This window comes from Eretmochelys imbricata, chromosome 1 (genome assembly GCF_965152235.1).
Source record: "Eretmochelys imbricata isolate rEreImb1 chromosome 1, rEreImb1.hap1, whole genome shotgun sequence".
NCBI lineage: Eukaryota > Metazoa > Chordata > Testudines > Cheloniidae > Eretmochelys > Eretmochelys imbricata.
The window spans coordinates 127,062,010-127,084,711 of NC_135572.1; the positions used below are offsets into that span (position 1 = coordinate 127,062,010).

Genomic DNA, 22,702 nt, shown 5'->3' on the forward strand with positions numbered 1-22,702 from the left:
ACACTCATTTGTAGTATTTGTTTTTTCTGCAAAATCCATCTGGGGTTTTATGACACACAAACATTCAGCTTGATCCTAATTTCTGGAAATAGATGCAGTGTCAAAGAACAAACCCTACAGTGAAACTGCCATGTCTGTGTAACTCTGCACAAAGCAGCTATGGGCAAGGAATCAACTCTCCTCACTCTTTCAGCTTAAGTGATTTCCTACAGTGGGGTTTCAAAAATCAGTCTGTCAAAGTGCTAGATACAGTTATGTTAAAAACTGACTTCTGTGGCAAGCCCTCTGAGGGTCCCATCTGATCCTCCTTTCATTCAGCATTTATCACACAATGAACATGCATATTAAAACCTCCAGTGACTTGATTTAATTCTCAGTATGTTCATTTATTTTTCAAAGAACTTGCGTTGCACAACAAATTGTAATTCACATTATTTTCACTGTTATATTAATGGTTCCTCATTAAAGCTCAGGACCCCCCAAACAAACTCAGTTTATTCTTATTTGCATATTTTAATTCAAGACCATTGGGACAAAAGAATCATTTTACTAAATAGCTGCTTCAAATGTGTTTCCATATTAGCTTAAGAGGGAGATTGAAAAGATGAGTCTAGGAGCTGGGAGCATCATAAAATTGAAAATTGCCTTGACCAAAGCCGTTTGTGTGCTGGAGGCTTTTGAAATGATTTTGCAAAGCAAATGCTTTAGGGATGAATAGAACGACTGGATAAGTGACCAAATCCTTATAAAAAGTTCAAAGTAATGTATTGCAAAAAGATACAGTAATGTTGTAAGAGTAATCTATACCTCTGGTTTTATTTAAAGAGATGAGTGATTCCTTACTTATTAGGGGCAAAGCAATAGCAACATTTATAGTCAAAGTTGATAAACACATTCCATTTTAATCCCGGTTTCAGTTGCTTTCACTGTGACAAACTAACCATTTGGTCTGAAATTTTCCACACTTGATCTCTGCCTTAGGATTCATTTTGTTTTGAAAATCTGAGCAAACACAACTCAACATGGACTGAGACGAGTGAAAAATGGGAAATTCTGCCACTACTAAAACCACACAATTTAGTTTCTTTTAATTTGTCTGGGGGATTAGTCCTGGGGCCTTTGCATTTTGTTCACCCCAGAAAAATCTGTTCAGTTTTGGCTAGGTTATAAGCAATGGAAAAAATAGTCACTTCCACATGCTCAGCAGATATTTTTTTCATTTTCTGAATATCCAAGCTACATGTGACACATTCCCAGCCCACAGTGATACTCTTTCATTGTCACCAAACAACTACAAAGGGTTAAAGACAGGAAGCAACAGCTCCACTGAAATACTGTTTGGAAGATCCATTGGGGTGGGAACCAGACAATGAATTCTTGTCTCACTTTTTCCATGGACTAGTTTCAATATTCTGCTCACTTATAACCCTTATTATTGAGCAAGGCCTCACACTTCTACCTTAATAAACAAGTAGATAAAATGCTCCCTTATTTAAAAAATGTTAACTAAGATTTTGAAAGGTGGAGGGATAGCTCAGTGGTTTGAGCATTGGCCTGCTAAACCCAGGGTTGTGAGTTCAATCCTTGAGGGGGCCATTTAGAAATCTGGAGCAAAAATTGGGGATTGGTCCTGCTTTAAGCAGGGGGTTGGACTAGATGATCTCCTGAGGTCCCTTCCAACCCTGATATTCTATGATTCTATGATCACTTTGGGCAGATCGGGGAGTAGACTTCATGTGTACCTAAATCTCGTCTACTTAAACATGCTGCCTCCTAGAATGAACATGCCAAATCTATGTGCTTGGCTATTGTGTTTGCAAAACAGATCTACTCCTGCATGCTCACCTTTAGAAAGCTCATTAAAATCCACAATTGAATGAGTCCTATATGTAAATACAAAGCATCATCATCAAATAATTAGTAGCTAAGAGTCCTAACTTTCAGTCTCCCGCTTTAAGCACTGGGCTATAGTTCCCTTCAAGAGCCAGGAACACAACCTAGTTCTTATATTGTACTGCTGTCTAGCAAGTAGTTCTGTAACCCACTAGTAAAGTGGACAGTGCACACAAAGGAGAACAGCTACTACTGAGAGTGAATTTAAAATGTTCCAATGCGGTAGTAAATTCAGATTTTATTTTTAAAAGTCACCAATCAATACTTAAAAATCATACACACAAAGTCTATCGTCTGTTTTATGTAGGACCTAGACAAAAATACAAAATATGTTGCATCCTCTCACTGCAGACTCTTCAAACAGGTTACACTCTCAAAGCTGTGCAGAAGTCACCAGGAATGTTGATACTCAAAGAAAGGAAAGGTCATAACACTCTTAAGCACCATTTGAAATATCCTGATTGAAATGTCCTATAAAATGTAATAAGGATGAAACGAAAAAGGTTTTCTAAATTTGTAAAGGGTTCCAGAGAAATCAAGATAAGCAACCACAGAATATAATGGAGTATAATATCCTTTCAACAGAATTTTAAAAACACCCTATACACAGCCTTATGCACAGTGGCTGCTACATGCAATTTGGGGGACTTGATAGATTCCCTAATGTAGGACAGGATAGTTCCAGCACTTAGGATCATCACCTGCAGGAGCAGCTGCTCTAGGAAGGCAATCTCACATCAGACAGATGCTTAGACATGGGGCATGCAGCAGAAGCCTCAAGAGAAAGGATGGAAGCCCTAGGAGGCACAACACCCCCAGTAGTATGTGCAGAGAGACAACAGCAAGGGAGCGCAGGTGGCCAGGGTTCCAGTGAGATGCATTTACTGTGATAGACAACATGAGTGGGTGAAGGAGAAGTGCCTCGCACTAGGAAAGCAGTGCTAGGAAAGTGACCAGTTGAACCATTTTAACAGTGCATGCAAGAGCAGAGGAAGGTCTCAGAAAGATTCAGTCAGGTTTGCACAAGAGGTGGATTGCACATCAGACAGCAGTGATGACATCATGTCTCTCTCCTTGACTCTAAGGAGCATATCAAGTCCTGACAGAGAGGCAACAAGGAACAAGACCAACACAATGTTATGAGGGAAATGGCCTGCACAAGTCCAGGATCACGGAACCTCCTGCAGTGGGATTCCCCAGAATTAACTGGACTCGAACACATTCATTACAAAGAGCAGGCACAATCGAATAATGTACAATGAGTGCATAATGCAACCCATAGGAAAATGTGATCCAATAATAACTAAGTCAAACAATAACAGATGGTACCTACAGAAGTTTGTGGTGATGGATGGTAATAAGCTCCACAGACCCTTCTTGGAGAATACACCCATACAAGGCATGGATCTGATCAGGGTACAGATTCAGAGTTTTATAGCGGCAGTGCAACAAGACAGTGTAGATCATTTTAGAAGTATAGGAGGGATGTTTTCAAATGCGACGGGTGCCTTGAAGAAAAGCCCCTGGAAACAGACCCCAAAGTAGAACCTCTGTGCTTACCGTGAAGGAAAATTCCAGTGGCACTAGGGAGTTCACAAGGAGTTTGAAAGTCTGCAGAGCAAGGGTATCATAGTACCATGGTGGTGGCAAAGAAGCCATCAGTCAAACTGTGCATCTGCATAGACCCAATGCCACTGAACCAGACATTGGAAAGATGCCACTATACATGATGACATCTTGTCAGAACTTTCCAAAGCCAGAATCTTGACAGTCTGTGATATGAGGAATCGGTTTGGACACAGAAACCGGGACAGAGTTCAGCATGCCGACAACACTCGCAACACCATTTGGTTGCTATAGATGGCTGCCCATGTCAATATGCATAAGGCCAGCATGAGAGATGTCCCGGAGAAGACTCACCCAGCATTGTTCCTAGATGGGTAGTGGTGTTAGCTAACACCCTGAGCAGGGCATATATACCCAGCATCAGCAGGTTGGAAGCAGAAGATCAGGACACTGACTCCTTTAACATGCTGTACTGTCTCCCAGTTTTAACAGTGAAACTGATGAAAATCAAACAGTCTATCTATGGAAAAGGACACCCAACTACAGGCAGTAAAGACAGCCATTCTACCAAAGCCAAGTACTAGTAGGAGCAGAACTATATTTTCGCATTAAAGATTAGCTGAGAGTGCAGGATGCAATCATATTTTGTGGACAAACTGCTGTTGTCTCTGCCTCATTACATAAGGACTTCATGCGAAAAATACATGCCTCGCACCTGGGTATTGACAGCTGACTTAAATGTGCCCTAGAATGTGTTTACTGGGTGGGAACAAATACACAACTCCGCTCCTTGATAGATGAGTGATGCCTGACGGTCATGTCATAAATGCCAGCAGAAAGAGACTCTTACCACATAAGTGGCCCACCTAACCATGGAAAAAGGTGGGAGCAGACTTATTTACATTCAGTGAAAACCAGTACTTGATTACAGTGAACTGCTATTCAAATTTTAGGCATGTCAGTGCCTTGCCTGACACAAGAAGCAAGTCAAACTGAGGGCCCCCTTTGCAAGATATGGCATTCTGAACATTGTATTCACCAACCATAGCCCCCAGTTTGCCCCAGAAAAATTCAAAGCAATTCACATGCAAATGGGAATTTGACCACCCTACCTCCTCCCCAGCAGTTGACTCAATTGTGAAAACAGCTAAAAGACTGTTACACAAGGCTGTTTCTTCTGGTTCAGACCCCTTGTTAACATTTTTGGCACAGAAGAATACCCAATCAGAAGGGTCCCAAAACGGTCTGGCACAGGCATTGATGGGATGAAGAACCAAAACCCTGCTATCAATGAGAGGAGGTCTGTTGCAGTCAGAAGGATGGAAACACCACTGAGAAGAGATGTCCAACAATCAGAGAATGCAGGCAGTAGAGTACGGCAGATCAGCTTAGGACCTACTGGCCCTAGAGACGGGCATCCCCGCGTAGATCCAGCCATTAAGGGAGACACCAGAAAGAGTCAGCTAAAAGATCCTGTAGGGGTGCAGTGGCATCAGATCATATAAGATAAGTAAGAGGGATAAGTGATCCAAAGAAACAGGAGGCTGTTACAAGCCAGTAGACACAACAGCCAGAGAGCCTACTGAGATAGAGAGATCACAGAACAGAGAACTATTCAGAGACAAGCCCCACAAGGAGGGAGGACACAGCTCATTCCCAGGGTGGTCACCAGTTGAGGAGACCAAACTATCTCCAAGAAAATGTAACCACCTAAGTTTGTGGTAAAGATGAGACTCCAACTTGGCTGTTATGTTAGCAATGTTATGTTATGTTAGCAATTTCTGGCCGAAGGGAAACAGATTGGGGGCAGGGCATCAATAATTTGTTTTAAACATTTATATTAAAATGTTTGTAAAATAGGGAAGATGTATCATGATCAGTGGAACTGAAGTCAGAGGTCCCATGTTCCCTGGAGGGACTGTTAGTGACGGCACACCAGTGGACACAGGGAATGCCATGAAGTTAGGCTGGAAGCAACTCAGCCACACGGAGAGAGCAGTGCACAGGGTTTAATAAAGTTCCACTTGTTCAACTTAACCTGCATTCAGCATCACTCTTTCCAAATGAAACAGCCCCTACTGGCTAGAATCTCATGTATGAATGTATGCTTTTTATAATTTTTTTAAATTTATTTGGAATCTCTCAAAAAGGATAATTTTCAACCATGTTCACTTGGATTGACTGATCCAAATGAAAGAGCGAGATATTTTCTAGCTGGATTTGTACTTTGTAAACATAGGGAATTAATTATTCACCTCGCTGTAGAAAAAAGTAACCAAAATAAAAAATTAGGGCTGTCAAGTGATTAAAAAAATTCATTGCGATTAATTGCACTGTTACACAATAATAGAATACCATTTATTAAAATATTTTTGGATTTTTCTATATTTTCAAATCTATTGACTTCAATTACAACATGGAATACAAAGTGTAAAGTGCTCACTTAATATTTATTTTTAATTACAAGTATTTGCACTGTAAAAAAACAAAAGAAATTGTATTTTTCAGTTCACCTAATACGAGTACTATAGTGCAATCTCTTTATCATGAAAGTTGAACTTAAAAATGTAGAATCATGTACCAAAAAAACCTGCATTCAAAAATAAAACAAAGTAAAATTTTAGAGCCTGCAAGTCCACTCAGTCCTATTTCTTGTTCAGCCAATCACTCAGACAAACAAGTTTGTTTCCATTTACAGGAGATAAGGCTGCCTGCTTCTTGTTTACAATGTCACCTGCAGGTGAGAACAGGTGTTCTCATGGCACTGTTGTAGCAGGCATCACAAGATATTTACGTACCCGATGTGCTACAGATTCATATGTCCCTCCATGCTTCAGCCACCATTCCCGGGGACATGTGTCCATGTTGATAATGAGTTCTGCTCAATAACAATCCAAAGCAGTGTGCACCGATGCATGTTCATTTTCATTATTTGAGTCAGATGCAACCAGCAGAAGGTTGGTTTTTTTTTTTGGTGGTTTGGGTTCTGTAGTTTCCACATCGGAATTTTGTTCTTTTAAGACTTCTAAAAGCATGTGTCACACCTCGTCCTTCTCAGATTTTGGAAGCCACTTCAGATTCTTAAACCTCGGGTTCGGCATACGAATGTTTAACATATCTGGCATGTAAATACTTTGCAATGCTGGTTACAAAAGTGCCATGCAAATGCCTGTTCTCACTTCCTGGTGATGTAAATAAGAAGAGGGCAGCATTATCTCCTGTAAGTGTAAACAAACTTATTTGTCTTCACAACTGGCTGAACAAGAAGTAGGGCTGAGTGGACTTGCAGGCGCTAACATTTTACATTGTTTTATTTTTGAGTCCAATTATGTAACCAAAAAAAATCTACATTTGTAAGTTGCATTTTCACAACAAGAGATTGCACTACGGTACTTGTATGAGGTGAACTGAAAAATACTATTTATTTTGTTTATCATTTTTACAGTGCAAATATGTATAATAAAAAATAATATACTTTGATTTCAATTGCAACACAGAATACAATATATATATGAAAATGTAGAAAAACATCAAAATATTTAATGCATTTCAATTGGTATTCTATTGTTTAACAGTGCAATTAAAGCTGCGATTAATCGTGATTAATTTTTTTAATCACATGAGTTAACTGTGAATAATCAACATCCCTATAAAAATGTTTTCTTTTTTGAACAGCTCTCACAATGGAAGAAACTATTTCAGGGTGAAAAAAAGAAACTTAAAATATTTCAAAAATGATGTCACAACCTGCAAAGCTTAAAATTGCCTCGAATAAAAAAGAAATGTTGTTACCAAAGTTAGCAAGATGGAGAATTTCCTGACTACTGACTTAAAAAAAAAATGCAGAAATGAAATGGAACCAGGAAGTTCCAAAAAAAGTATACCAAGTACACTTAAAATGACTAGAAGAGGGCAGTGCAGAGAAGACATTCCACCTCTTGGCTTGTACTACACATAACTGATAGTTTTAGACTTAGTATACGTTTTGCTTTGTTTGACTAGGGACAAAACAATAGAGCTATCCCAAACAAAGGCATAGAGGGGCTTTGCTCGGGTTTTACTTTTTAATTGTCTTTAAACAAAGTAAGCTGGGCAAATTTCAGCAAACATGAATGATTTGGAAGGTTGTATGTGTGTAAAAATAGAGAGTGATAGCTGGATCTCTTGTAGCCTTCATTGTAGCGCAACTATTACAGTAAAATATTGAAGTGAGATCATTACTAGGCAATTGTTTTTCAGCGCTCATAAGAGAATTAGAAAACAAGCTCTCAAATATGAAATACTGCTCAACTCTAACTCTACTGTGCAAACCATCCAAACAAAATATGCCTCACTTAGGAAGAGAAATGCTTTCCTGCACATATTAGAACTCAAATATCTCTCAGCAACAATCTAGAGTGAGAGGAGACACAGTGTCGTATATAAATTTTTGTAATTGAAATTAAATCAAACTATCTTTGAAAATGAAAAACTGCACCCCCGAGATAGGATTTAATTATCCTCTTAAAGTCACCTTTGTAGTTTTAACATACTGTATTCGAATTGACTGATTTAGAGCATAAGGAGTCTACTTTAAAAATTGGAAACCAGACAAAACAGAAAGAGATGACAAAGGTATTTGTTTTCTCGGTTGCAGCTGGACTTGAAAGGGTCTCAAATAAGTGCTGGGTTTCTCGGTGGAATTTTATTAATCTGTAACAAAATTTGAGGCTCCAACAGGTTAAGTGTATTTATAGAGTGACTGCTTCTTTTGTACAGTGTACAGTATGGGCCTGATTTTCCACTACCTTGTGTTTTCAGCTGTGCCCAACGGGCACAGAATGCTACCAAATCAGAACTTTTCACTGATAGTGCAAAGCTGTGGAGAATGAGAGCTTTTATATTAGATGTTAAAGATATTATAGATTTTATATTAGATGTTATATTTTATATTAGATATTGCCACACAAATCAAAAGTTGCCACTTCCTTTAGTACCACCAGCCTTTACAAAGGGAGAAATTCAAAAATAGATATTTGTAATTCCAAACTAGAACAGCAAGTCCAGTTATTCAGTAACTAGTGCCTGCCACAGGTAAGGCGAGTTCTAACTTCCATTCTAAAACCCCTTTTTTCAGGTGCTCATCATTTTTGGATACAAATTCTTTTTGATCTAAAGTTGTCCATGCTTGGACTCAGTGAATGGAATGTTCTGAAAGTTTGAACCCGGGCTAAGATTGAGCTGATCTGCAGCATCCTGGGGCTTCTCTGAAGCTGGTTTCATGATCCAGAATCTCATCTTCCATTAAACCATTACATCTGTAAACTGAACTGTTAAGAAGAAAACTTAAAAAATGTGACTCATGTAATTGATGAAGAGATGCTTACAGAGAATCTGGAACAATAACTCTGAGTAGTGTGAACTGCCCAATTCCTGTCAGTAAGAAGCTAACTCAGAGGCTAGGGATAATTTAAAGGGTCAGAACTGGTAACTGTTCGTTCCTCATGTAAGAAAGGAGGAATCACAGAGCTACACGATTTACTGCGTGTGATGTCTCATTTAAGTGCTACAAAGGGTGGTGTTTTAGAGTTACCGCTACTTATGCTCTGGTTTGAACAAAGTTGGTTCAGTTTTGTTTTGAATTATGGGTGTGAAAGTGTATATGAGTTGGATGGAAGGACAGTGGTGGGGAAGAACACTCAACTGTTCCCATATATGCTAAATGGAATTTTTTTCACATAGGTAACAGCTCAAAATAGAATCACTATGCTAAGCTTGTTTTATTAACTCACTGAGATTTAAGGAAGAGGCCAACTTAAATTTCTAAGTGTTTAAAGTCAGAATTTTTAACACATGCACAGCAAAATATTTCTTTATTCATTCTAAAGCTGAAACACCCAGGGGGCATGGCAGGTGTTAAAGCACATAAACTTTGAATCAGTCTAAACTCTGGCTCACAATTTGAGGTGACCTAATTTCTAACAATAGTAGGGAAGCCATAGCAGCATAGGTGGCTGCTCCTTGTGGAACCCTGGGTACATGGTCCAATAGCTGCCATGCGATGAAAGCAAGTTCAGGTATGTCAACCCCTGCCTCAATCACACCTCTCGATTGCAGAGTAGACATACCCAAAGTGATTCTGTCTCCTAGTGGCTGGACCACATAGAAGTTTATGAACCCAGACCTTTGAGCTGACAAAATTGAGTCTTTTAGCTCAGGAATCAGAGGCTCATGCTTTTAGATCCAGAGATATAATTCCTGCTGCAGATAACCCTCCCAAGGGTGTCCTATTACATTATATTGAGATTTCACAGGAGATGAACTACACCGCTATAGTTATACCAGTAAAACTCACTGTGTAGACACTCTTATTCAGAATTACAGCAACCTTTTATTCAGTGTAGCTGAATTTGTACATTAACAGTGTTATTCCATACGTCTGTTAGTCTATAAGGTGCCACAGGACTCTTTGCCGTTATTCCAAATAACTCCAAATTTGGAGTTATACTAGTATAATTGTACCAGTATAGTAATGCTGATAATACAGATATGCCCAGAGTCTGCTCCCACTGAAGACATTAGGACTTTTGCTATTTACTTTAATGGGAGCAGATGGGAGCCCGTAATAAGGCCATGGCATACAGGACAGCTGTTCCAGACAGCAGGAACTACAGAAAAAAACAGTGGAAGTATGTGGAAAAGCTTCTCTGGGGTCACAGATATATTGAGAATAAGGTCTAATAATTAAGCATTTTAGTATCAAGGTCTGGGGTGAAATCCTGGAGCCATTGAAGCCAATGGCAAAACGCTCATAGACTACCCAGGGGTCAAGTTTTTCCCCACACTATCTAGTGTTCATGTCTCTTTTTTAACCCCTACAGATTTCTCTATCCCCAAAAGATATTAAAAAATTATGCAGAACTCCAGTTCGCTGCAGAAGGTGGAGTAGCCATTATAGATCAAAATTGGGGAATAAAGACAGGAAATCAGAATGGGGTGGGGGGTAGGGATGCCGGAACAATTTATATAGTGGGGTTCTGAGAGCCATTGAACCAAACCCTATCTATAACAGAAACCACTTCAAGCCAGGTGGAGCAACAGCACTTCCAGCACCCGTAGTTCCAGCACCGACTCCTGGGATTCTGTTGAGGTTCTTATATTGCCCCCATCACCATGGTATGTCAGCACATGATGGACTCCACTTGTTACCAGTCAATAGCTTCCTTTGCAGCTGTCACACACATTTCTGTGAGAGGGCCAATTGGTCCTCTAACACTCTCTCTGGCCATGCACCCGGGGTAGATGCACTGCCCCCTCTCCTCCTTCCTCTGGGCAGAAATGTCACTGCACTGCCAAATAGGGCAAAGCTCACCTGTCAGAGTGACTGCTGAGTCTGCTGAGGGGGCCTCTCCCTTCTGGAGGGCTCCCTGGATGCAGAACCCATCCAGGCTGTGAAGCTCCGATTGGGCTTCATGCTTGGGTCAGGATTTGGCTCAGATATTGCACTTGATTGAAATAATTCTCATCAGTTCTACCTTAAATGATGTAAAATTATTTTGAAAACAAAAACAAAAGTGTGTTTTTAAATTTCCTAAATAAAGGGGAGAAAAAATGACACAGGAACTGGGTTTTTTTGAGTAAAGTTTTTGCAGTTCACCTTAAAAATACATAAAGATACTTTGAGTGCAACAGAAACAGTGACAGCATTAGATGGAATACAGTAGCACCAGGTTGTGTTTTCAGATACTTGATTTTGACTTTTAAAACGTGTCTGACTAGGTTCTTCTCTGCATTAGCCTGTGCTAAGCCAGAGTAACTCCCTTAATGTTAATGGAGTTACTCTGCATTCCCACCAGCATGACTGAGAACAGACTGATCCACCACTGCTAGTAGCTTTTCACTCTTAATAAAGTCATATTTTCCATTTGAATAAAGTTAAATTTCTGGATTGCTGAAGTATTATTAAATAGAAATAGAATAATCTTGTATAGTTCTAAATTACATTATTTTAAATTAAAAGCTTGTGGCTTAGCAACAGGAAAAGATTAGGTCATATACTGTAGTGTTTTAAACATTATATAATTTAAAAAAAAAATCCAAGAAAACCCCAGAACTGGAGTGAAAGATGACTCAAAATCTTCACTAATATTTTTATGTGTGGATAAGTCAATGTTTGCATTGGATAAGTCAATGTTTGCATTGCCTAACTTCTTTTGAGTTACATCATATGGGACAAAACATGAACCACCATACACCAAAAAATACCTTTAAATTTTTTATAATATTTCCTCTTAATGTAGAATGGACACCTTAAAAAAGTTTTACAGTCTCCCACATCCTAAGCAGAGGGAATACCTGCTCATAACAGTAGTACTTTGCCTAAAAATCAGTAAAAAGGACATTTTAAAGCGTGCCCACTGTACAGTGCATTTCAAATTACCGTGCTCAAGTGTGTGTTTATATATATGTGTTCATACTGACTGCTTTTTGCATGAAATATCCAGAGGGGCTAAGCATTAGAACTCCTACAAAAGAGATCTGTGTAAGCTCTTTGGAACAGGGACCATCTACCACTCTGTGTTTGTACAGGACCTACCACCATGGGGCCCCACTCTTGGTTGGCCCAAGGCACTGCCGTAATAAACATTTTAAATAACATAAGGCTTGGCAGGATTTGGCTCCATAACAACCAGGCATATGTTTAGTTATACTGATGGAGCGATATTTCTTTAAGATTTTGGTCCCTCAGGCACAATATACATTTGTATTGACAAAATAATGACAGTACCTATTATAACGTGCATGCCAAGTCTTGCCAAATGCTTCACAGTATGATAACCAATTCCTTTAGCACCTCCAGTCACTATGGCAACATTTCCATTTTGTGTAGGGAAAACTACATGAAGAGAAAAAAAAATCATTAATTCACGATAGCAATACAGATAAGGCTATAAGGTACATATTATAAATATATACATACATTTAATGGATCACTCAACTTTGGCCAATAAAAAATGCGACAACAAATCTGGTGGGCAATAAACGGAACGTAACACTTACCTTTATCATCCACAGTATAATTTTCTAGTATTAATAGTTCACAAAAGACTGTGGTTGATGACACACAAATGATAGATGTCCAATTAGAAAAATGTAGTAATTTCTATTTGCATGCATTCTGTTGTTATTGTTGTTGTCCTGCAACAATCTGTCCTTTAAGAATTTCGGCTTAACTATTTCTATTGTCTAAAGACAGCATGACAGCTGTTACAAGTCAATTTACAGGCTGTTTATTCAGTAAAACATGCATACAGGGATAATATAAGAATTTTTCAGTAAGCAGCATGATATCCTTCAGACCCTTTGGGAAGGGGCTCTGCATTTGCTTCCCCAATAATATGGAGCAAAATCACAAATAAGCTGAACAAGAAAAACTGTCAAAACAAAATTCCTGATGTCCACTTCCCAAAATTTTTGCAGCCCTGTCTATAGAATATAAAAATATTAAAAACATATAAAAACATATGACCCTGAGAAAATGTGAGGGTTTATCAGTTTTAGTCAATATTTTGTTCATTATGAGCAGAACTGTGCAACTCTTACTCATGTAAATACATAAGAACAGCTATACTTGGTCAGACCTTGGTCCATCTTGCTCAGCGTCCTGTCTCCCAACTGTGGCCCATACTAGAGCTTCAGGGGGAGTGTACACAACAAGACAATTATGGAGTGATCCACTGCTGTCTTCTACTCTTGGCTTCTGACAGTCAGAGGGTTAGGGTCATTCCAAGCATGGGGTTATGTCCCTGACCATCTTGGCTAATACCCATTGATGGACCTATCCTCCATTAATGTATCCAGTTATTTCATAAACCCAGTTATACTTCTGACCATCACAGCATCCCATAACAATGAGTTCCCCAGGTTAGTTGTGTGACAAAAGTAATTCCTGTTGTTTGTATTAAACCTGCTGCTTATTCATTTCATCAGGTGACCTCTGGTTTTTGTGTTGTTTGAAAGGGTAAATAATGCTTCTCTAGTAATTTTTTCTACACCATTAATGATTTTATAGATCTCTATAATGTCATCCACCCCCTTAGTCATCTCTTTTCTAAGATGAACAGCACTAATTTTTTTAGTCTCTTCCTATATGGAAACTTTTCCATAATCCATCCGTAATTGTCTTTGTTACCCTTCTCTGAACCTTTTCCACTTCCATTATATCCTTTTTGAGATGGGGCAACCAGAAGCGGACACAATATTCAAGGTGTGGGCGCACCATGGATTTATATAGTGTCGTCATGTTTTCTGTCTTATTTTCTATCATTTTCCTAATAGATCCCAATATACTGTTAGCATTTTTGATCACTGCTGCGCATTCAGCAGAATTTTTCAGAGAACTATCCATGGTAATGCCAAGATCTCTTTCTTCGGTGTTTAAAGCTCATTTAGAACCCATCATTGTACATCTATAGCTGGGATTATTTTTTCCAATGTGCATTCATTTGCACCTCTCAATGCTGTATTTCATCTGTCATATTGTTGCCCAGTCAGCCAATTTTGTGATATCCCTCTGTAACTTTTCACAGGCTGCTTTGGACTTACATATCTTCAATAATTTTTATTGTCTGCAAACTTTGCCACCTCACTTTTCACTGTTTCCAGATCATTAATGAATATGTCGAACAGCAGAGGTCCCAGTACAGAACCTTGGGGGACCCCATTGTTCACCTCTCCATTGTGAAAACTGACCATTCATTCTTACCCTTGTTTCCTATCTTTCAACCAATTACTGATCCATAAGAGGACCTTCCCTCTTATCTCAGGGTTACTTAGTTTCCTTAATAGCCTTTGGTAAGAGACCTTGTCAAAGTCTTTCTGAAAATCCAAGTAGACTTTATTGACTGGATCCCCCTTATCCACATGCTTGTTGACTCTCTCAAAGAATTCTAACAGACTGTGAGGCATGATTTCCCTTTACATAAGCCAGGTTGACTCTTCCTCAACACACCGTGTTTATCTGTGTGTCTGATAATTCTGTTCTTTACTATCGTTTCTACCAATTTACCTGGTACTGAAGTTAGACTCACTGCCCTGTAATTGCCAGGATCCCCTTTAGCTATCTTCCAGTCATCTGCTACAGAGGCTGATTTCAGCGACAGGTTATGCAGTACAGTTGATAGTTCTGCAATTTTATATTTGAGTTCCTTTGGAATTCTTGGGCAAATACCATCTAGGCCTGGTGACTTATTTCTGTTTAGTTTACCAGTTTGCTCTAAAGCCTCTTCTATTGACACATCAATTTGGGACTATCTGAGTAACTGTCCACTCATGTAAATAAGGGGCACACAATCAGGTCTAAGAGTTAAGGTTGAAATTACAGCTGGAGTGAGCACTGAGTAGTCTACTAAATTTTCTATTCCAAAAGCCTTTTTCAGGTGTTTATTACTTTGCTAAGCTTTTACCTTTTTGGCTGATATTTTCCAGATCTGCTCTCTCCATGAGGACACTTGAAAATAAATGTTGCGCAAAAATGCCTCTGCAGTTTTTGAAAATAAGAGAGTGAATTAAAAAAAAAGATATTTTTCTAGAATGAAATAAGAAATTGCAACTTTTCTATGAACAGCTCTTGTGCCTAAACAAGACAAGGCAGAAATTTGTAATTTGGCAAAGAAATAATCTCTTAGCCAGATGTGTTCCTTTCAGCCATCCAGTGAAAATACAGTTTGACTTAGCAGAATCGTTAGAGTTGCTAAAAAGGAATAACAATAACGGTGTATTAAATATCAGCCTTATCACACTATGTGGGCTTGTAACTTGCGTGGCATTTTGGACTCTATCAAAATGCTATGGTAAACTCTGTCTCATTCAATGTACAGGTGCATATAGTAGAAGGCAGTATGATCACTGAAGGTGCAAATGAAAGGAGGAAGGTGGCCAAAGCCAAAGATGAATGATTTCTTTGTAACATGACACAGCATTGACAAGTGCCACTCTGAAACAATAGATGAAATAGCTGAGGACAACAATTTGGAGGTGGACTACAACATAATGGATCAAGGGAACAAGAAGGAGCCCAGTGCTTATGGGACTTTGACAAGCAGGAAGAATACAGCAAATGCACGAGCAACAAAAAGATCCTGCCACAAAGCAGCTTTCAGCACAGAATCAAGAGGCCTGATTCTCCAGTGTATTGTTCCAATTTCACACCAGTGACTTTAGTGGAGCCATTCACATACCTAAAGTTAAGCATGTGTTTAAGCACTTTGCTGGATCAGGGCCTAAGTTCCTTAAAATTAATTTCAGTTGAAGAATTTTGGAAATCTTTTAGTTCCAACATTTCAAAACTTTCACAAAGAAACAATAACTAACTCTTTCTAAGCTAATATTCCTTAGCCTAAATAAGCTCTATTTCTTAGGATTTTCCCCAGGGGTTGGGTATGAGTTGGGATAAGAAGCATTAGGATTTTATTGATGATGGGGGCAAGATGATCCATTTGTAGACAGTGCTACAATTATATGCATGTGTAAAGAGAAATGTACTTACAGGGCACAAACATGTGTATGTGCCTACTTAATGGGCACATTTGACAAAGTTAGATAAATAAGAATTCACTAAATAGGAATGTACATTGAAAATAGCCCACAGTAGAGGTAAATACATCGCAATCCAAGACAACTTCTATGAAGAGTGATGAGGGAAGCCTACACAAATGCAGACTGTTTTTTTTTTTCTCTCATTTCCTTTTTATTCCACAACGGTCTGTTCAGTATATTCAGGCTTATTCCATTTTCATTCATTCTCTGTACTGATATTTGCAGTTTCAACTGTAGTGATTCTCAAAAAAAAAAAAAAATCCTTAAATAGGACTGCTTTCCATCAGCCCCAAGTATATTATCTTCCACCTCCTCTCACTCTAAATATGCCTCCTGCTTCCTTCCCCTTCTCCCCATGTCCCCCCTTTCAACCTACCACTTTTTTGTATATCTCAGATACATATCCCCATCACTTATTTCAATGACCTACATCATTAGTTTTGTTCACTGCACTGACTTTGCTACATTTTAGTAGAAGTGGAAGTCACGAAGAATGAGGTGGTTGTGAAGAGAGTAAAATGGAGGAGCAAAGTCAGAAAAGTGATAGACGCTGGATGCATGATGAGGAAGAGAAGCTGATGGAGTGGTGTTTAATGCTGGAGAAATGGGAAAGGAAAAACCCAACCCTCTCACAGAACTGGGTTTATAAAGTTGACAGGCCAGTCATCACTCAATCCACAAAGGTACTTAGATACTTAAACCCCAGACTTAGGTGCCTAAATCTCAGGTTTAGGCACTTAAGGCACAGTTTTAGGCTCCACTGCTATCCACAAAACTCCTGCTAAACCCTGTAGGTGCCTCAACTCACTCAGTGCCTAAGTTTTCAGGGTAAAAGTTCCCTCAACACCTATGTTTCTGCATGTGCACCTTCACTGCTGCCTCCCTCTAGGTGTCTGGACACCTGTCTCCCACCTAGGCCCCAAAGCAATCCATGATGTCTCTTATCTGTCCTGTCTTAAAAAGTCATTGAGCCTGAGGAGGCAGGGGATGATTCTCTAGCCTAATGGTTAGGGTATAGTGGGTACTGTCCCCCTGCTCCAATTACTCTTTCATTATTTATCCACAGTGGAACACCTAGAACAAAATAGAAAGAGGAAGCCCTACATCAGAACATCACATAGCTCAGTTGTTAGAGAGCTCTCCTGAGTGCTGGGAGACCCCTGTTCAAAACCTTTCTCCCTCACGGGGGGGAACTGAACCTCTTCCACATCCCAGGAGAGTACTCTAACTACTGGTCTAAACATTATAAGGTGGGCACCATCATCTCCTCCTCCAGCTGTTTTATGTGGAGTGCAGCAGACACCTAAAGCATTCCCGCAAGAAAGGCCATAGGTGCCTGAGGATAAGTCTACACTGCAGTTACGCACCTGGGGCTGGCCCTTGCCAGCTGACTTGAACCCACAGGGCTCAGACTAAGGGGCTGTTTAATTGTGGTGTAGACATTCAGGCTTGGCTGCAGACCTGAGACCAAAACATCTACACTGCAATTAAACAGCCCCTTAGTCTGAGACTGAGAGCCTGAATCAGCTGGCACAGTCCACCCATGGGTTTTTAATTGCAGTGTAGACATACAGATGGGTTCCCTTTCATGGATGGCTAGCAGAGATGGGTACCTTCCTGCAGTCTGGACTTAGGTGCTTATCTCAGAGAGAGGAGGGGCATAGCACATGCTCCTCTCATTGGTATCCCCCATTGGCTAGCGTAGCAGCTGCCTGCCTAATGTTCTGGCTTTTGTAGATTGCATTATTACCTAATTGCTCCACTTGTGTCACAAACCTTAGATGAAAGAGCATAGGCCTTAACTAACTACATCTAGGTAAAAAATACAGTGCCTTGACTCCACTATGATTTACAATGAGAAAGCAATCTCAGTATTAATAGCACACCTATTTTTTCAGTGAAGATCTGGTCTTAGTTTCCAGAATAGATCTCGGCTTAACCTAGTCTCCCAACACATGAAGACTCTTTTATTGTGTATGACACCATGATCTAGGTATTGCTCAAAGCTGGAGAAGACCCCTTGTGGGAAGGTGTTGCTCTTTCTCAGTTTGTTTTGCTACACAGGAGAAATCCTCCTCGACAGTGTTTGTATCTTACTTTAAGCATTTCAAATCTCTCTCAGATCCTGAAGAGATGAGCCAGATTCTGCTCTCATTTGCAGAGATGTAACTCCTGAGTAACTCCATTAACTTCAATTAAGTCACTAATGATTTACACTGGTGGTAATGAGATCAAAATCTGACCAAATATCTTGTTGGTAATTCCCCTTCAGGTTCAGAAACGTTCATTATTCCACATAGTCTTTAAGCCAATCACACCAGTTTGGAACTGTCTAATGGTTTTAATCTTTCTCTGGAAGGACTCACTCGGGCTCATAATTTTTGCTATGAAATATGTAAAGTGAGATCCATATTCTTGCAACATAAGTTATTTTTCTAGAGTCCCTTCAGATGTCCTGCTAAAAATATGTGTGCAATCACTATAAACCTATAGAAGTAAACCAGACATTAGCAGCTTTATAACTAATCATTGGCAAATTTTCAACTTTTCTGTGTAAAAATAAAATTAATCAAAATAAAATAATGGCATTAAAGTAACTATTTGCACTGCCAAAATGTATTGTTTAAATTTAAGGAAATAACCCTTAAAAGGCCAGTCACACTCAAGATGCAAGGTCACAGCAGTTGCATTGTCTTTAGACTACAACTTTTTGAGGCAAAATCGTACAAGTTTATCATGGAGCACAAACTGTATCTAATACAGCACTTTATTAAGCTTTTTTCCCCTAATCCAAGTTCTTTCTGGACTGGTATATATTGGACTATTACAAAACCCACAGACACTAAAGTATAATTCCTTTATTGTTCACTGTTCCATTAAATCATGTTAACACCATTAAAGATTAATACTTTAAATAATCGACCCTAACAGTGGGGTTTTTATTTATTTATTTATTTGGCTAAGTGAATAATGTACATGCAAATAATGGGCCTGCAGGTAACTGGTAGAGACAGAAAAGAAAGGTGAATATTTAGTCTGACAACATCAGGTATCAAGTTCAGAGTTGTTTTCATATAGCAACGCTCATGTTGAAAGGAAGGTGAATAAATGGGTGTTGTTGCCAGACACAATATAATTCAATGTGACACAGCACAGCACAATCAAGTTTTTCAAGTTGGGTAAAGGAAACAGTATAGTGAGCTCAGTCAACTACAATATTATTCTCTAGTTTTTCTCATCCTAAACACTCAGATACTTTTCCTACATTTTTATTTACGTGGGTAAGTTAACAGTGCAGAGCTTAAAAGCATCTTCACCAACTTTAAAATGCTATATTACAAAAAAGAATTCATCTGCACTGCTATTCCTGATTGTAATCATCTGGCTACTGGATAATTCTGTCCAAATGACAGTTCTTAGAAAGGAAGCTAAGGCAGGCATCTATTTAGGTTGTGTGATAACAAGGTCCCAATAGTTTTTTATCCCTTGTAGAAAGCTAGTAAATAGAACCAAGGGAAAAAATAATTATTCCAATGCTTAGAAAAAGTGCAAGTGCAAATCACCCTTTGTGGGCAAGCGTGGGGGCTTAAACCTTCAGCCTGTACACAATTTAAACTTTCATTAAAAGAAAGAAAAGTTCCTAGCCCATGGTTGTGAGGACATGCCAAATGTAATCTTCCAGCCTGAGTCTGCAGACAGTTCCTATGCCTCTTCTGCCTGTCATCATTTTGCCAAGCAGCAACAAAGTATAGTCCATAAGATTTGAGGTGGCTTTGGTCCCACTATTTAGAAACCTGTGGGCAAGTTGTGAATCATGGGCAGAACGGTGAGCAGCAGAGGTTGGCACTGGAGATTTTTATGGCAGAAGAGGCAAAAAGTGTAGGCTGAGGGCTAGGGAGACTAGCAGAAACTTCTTTCTTCCTCTCCCTTGTAGCTACCAAGAGGCTGTGGCAGAAGCTGGTGGAGATGTGTCTCGGTTAAGGACGGAGGTTGAAGGGAGGCTTGCACATCACTATGCACTATTCCCGCGTTATGCCAGAGGTGGCAAATTTTGCTGAACAGTAATGTTTCTGTCACGTGGACAAATGCCAACTAACTCCTTTACAGCTGTAAGAGAATGAAGGAATTTGTAGCCATGCCTCCAGATGTGACAGGCTTGCAGAGCACAAACACCACTGCACCATCTTGCTCCCGAAAAGTAACTGAAGACCACTGTACTAAAGGGATTCCTGGAGATATCTGCAGCCATAGCTTGCCACAGGAAAAGCACTTGACAAAAAACTAACACTCAGCCCAGTGAAATAAGGACAAGGAGTAGGAGGTGTTGCTAAAAGTGTGAAGAAAGCCTGGTAACTACCTACCGTACATTGCAAATCAGCACCTTATATGCTAAAGGTTTTCAGAAATTTGCTGAAAAGGTGAAGAAAGAAAATTTGATACTAACACCAAGAAGTAACCGCTCCCTTCATAAGCATTTATCAGAACAGTCCATTTAACAGTCATTTCTTTTCTTACATGAGGAAATACAATCCCAAGTACACAGAAAGAGATACAGGCTCTATTTGCCTTTTATTCATTGCCCTGCTTACTTTGCATTCCTCCTTTTGTTTACCTACGATATTGGCACTCTGTGGGCCTGGTTCTTTTCCACCTTACCCTGATGTAAATCAGGAGTAACTCTGAGGTTAGTGATGTTATACAGGTGTATCTTTCAAGCAGAAATATCCTCTAGTTTTCTCTTGAACATACCATACTGATGCTGTCTCCCCCAACCAGGTCCTTTTGATAAAGTGTAACCACGTATATATTGTACACATCAAGTGAAATTATTTTATGTAAAACTTCTCTTTGCTCTGCAAGTCATGTCCTCATGTAATTATATTTTTCCCATTGTAAAAACAGGAGTTAAAGAGCAGGCTTGGTCCCAGGTGATATAACATGGGGTAATGGGATCATCTCTGCATAATGACGTGCCCAGAAACCCAGCAATTGCCACATTTTACAAATCAAACAACAAATAAAATAAAATATATCATCAATATCAGGAAATGCTGTCTTGCTCTGAGGTCCATTAAGACTAAGGGTATGTCTACACTGCAGCTGGGAAAGTGCCTCCCAGCCTGGACGGACAGACACACACAAGCTCTGCTTGAGCTAACACACTACAAATAGCAATGTGAGCGGTGGGGCAGGCGAGCTGTCATTATACAGACCCAGGAGGTCAGACAGGCTTGAACTGCCGCCAGTGCTGCATGTCCCTATTACTATTTTTAGAACACTAGCTCAAGCAGCGCTAAAGCCTCTGTCTACCTGAGCTAGGAAGCATGCTCCCAGATGTAGTGCAGACATACCGGGATCACACAGTAAGCTGCACTAAGCTAAAATACAACACTTTCCTAGCTCTTTTTCTCAGAAATCTCATAGCACTTTACAAATGTTAAGACTCATAATACTTCTGAGGTAAATGCTATCATTGCCATTTTTCAGATGTAGAAATTGAGGCACAGCATGATTAAATGACATGCCTAATGCTGCACAGTAGAAATCCATGACAGAACCAGGAATACAGCCAGCCGGCTATCTATAATTTAGCAAAAAGAAAAGGAGGACTTGTGGCACCTTAGAGACTAACAGATTTATTTGAACATAAGCTTTCATGAGCTACAGCTCACTTGCTCAAATAAATTTGTTAGTCTCTAAGGTGCCGCAAGTCCTCCTTTTCTTTTTGCGGATACAGACTAACACGGCTGCTACTCTGAAACCTATACTTTAGCGTTATTACTACAGTGATTCAAAACTGAACTGGACAGAACACTATAAATTATACTTTAGGAAATAATCCTGCACTAAAGATCTATCAGAAGCTAACAGATTTTCTCTAATTTCCATGGCTCTATTACCACATTTGTAGACAGTGTAAAATATCATATTACAAACTCTAGATATTCCACAAAATATCCTCTTTTCAGCTGTTTTACTGCCTGTAAGTTTTGACACCTTTCCTTTTTTGGCTCATTTGCTATTAAAATTTAAAAGGTTCCAATGATGAGTCAATCATTTTTCACTTTGAGCGTGGATGGAGGGATACAGATTACCAACCAATCCATATGAGAAGTAAGCATCAAGCAAAATGCATACATAAACAGCAGAGTGTTAGTGAAGGATGTGTAATGTTAGTGGATGTGTACCTTTAAAGTTCTGGGTAAAAGTGTTTCAATGAGGCTCAGAGGGAGAGAGTAATTTGAAGAATGTATATATGATGGATCAGGTTTTTTTAAAAACTGTGTCCAGCTGTAGTTGATACTCTCACTTGAAATTACAGTCAGTTAAAATACTGATCTCACAAAGTTCATCCGTAAATCAAGGTGTGCAGATATGACAAGAGGTAAGTGGGATGATGTAAAGAAACACCAAACATTCCCATTCAAGCCTACTAATTTCAGTTCCAGAAATGCGTGTCATAGATAACATTTTATTCAAGCTGAATCTAGCTCCCAATAAAGTAAATTGAAAGACTCTCATAGATTTCGACTGTACCAGGGCCTTTGAACGTTGAGCTTCCCTCCTTTACTTACAGTATTTCTATGAATTACGTGCACAACCACATTCTTCCTACTCCCCCTGAATTCAGTGTGAGTTTTGCCATTTAATTCAACTGAGAACCAGT

General features: G+C 39.3%; 1 protein-coding gene across 4 annotated transcripts in view; it reads right to left on the minus strand.

Annotated features, from left to right (window-relative positions):
* Positions 1 to 22,702, minus strand: part of ZBED1 (zinc finger BED-type containing 1) — a 217,263-nt gene that overhangs the window by 161,182 nt on the left and 33,379 nt on the right. For all 4 annotated transcript variants that reach the window (XM_077815330.1, XM_077815320.1, XM_077815309.1 and 1 more), the window contains one exon: positions 12,227 to 12,334. In XM_077815330.1, the coding sequence (XP_077671456.1) occupies positions 12,227 to 12,334 (108 nt within the window). Of the gene's footprint in view, positions 1 to 12,226; positions 12,335 to 22,702 lie in introns of those variants that run through there.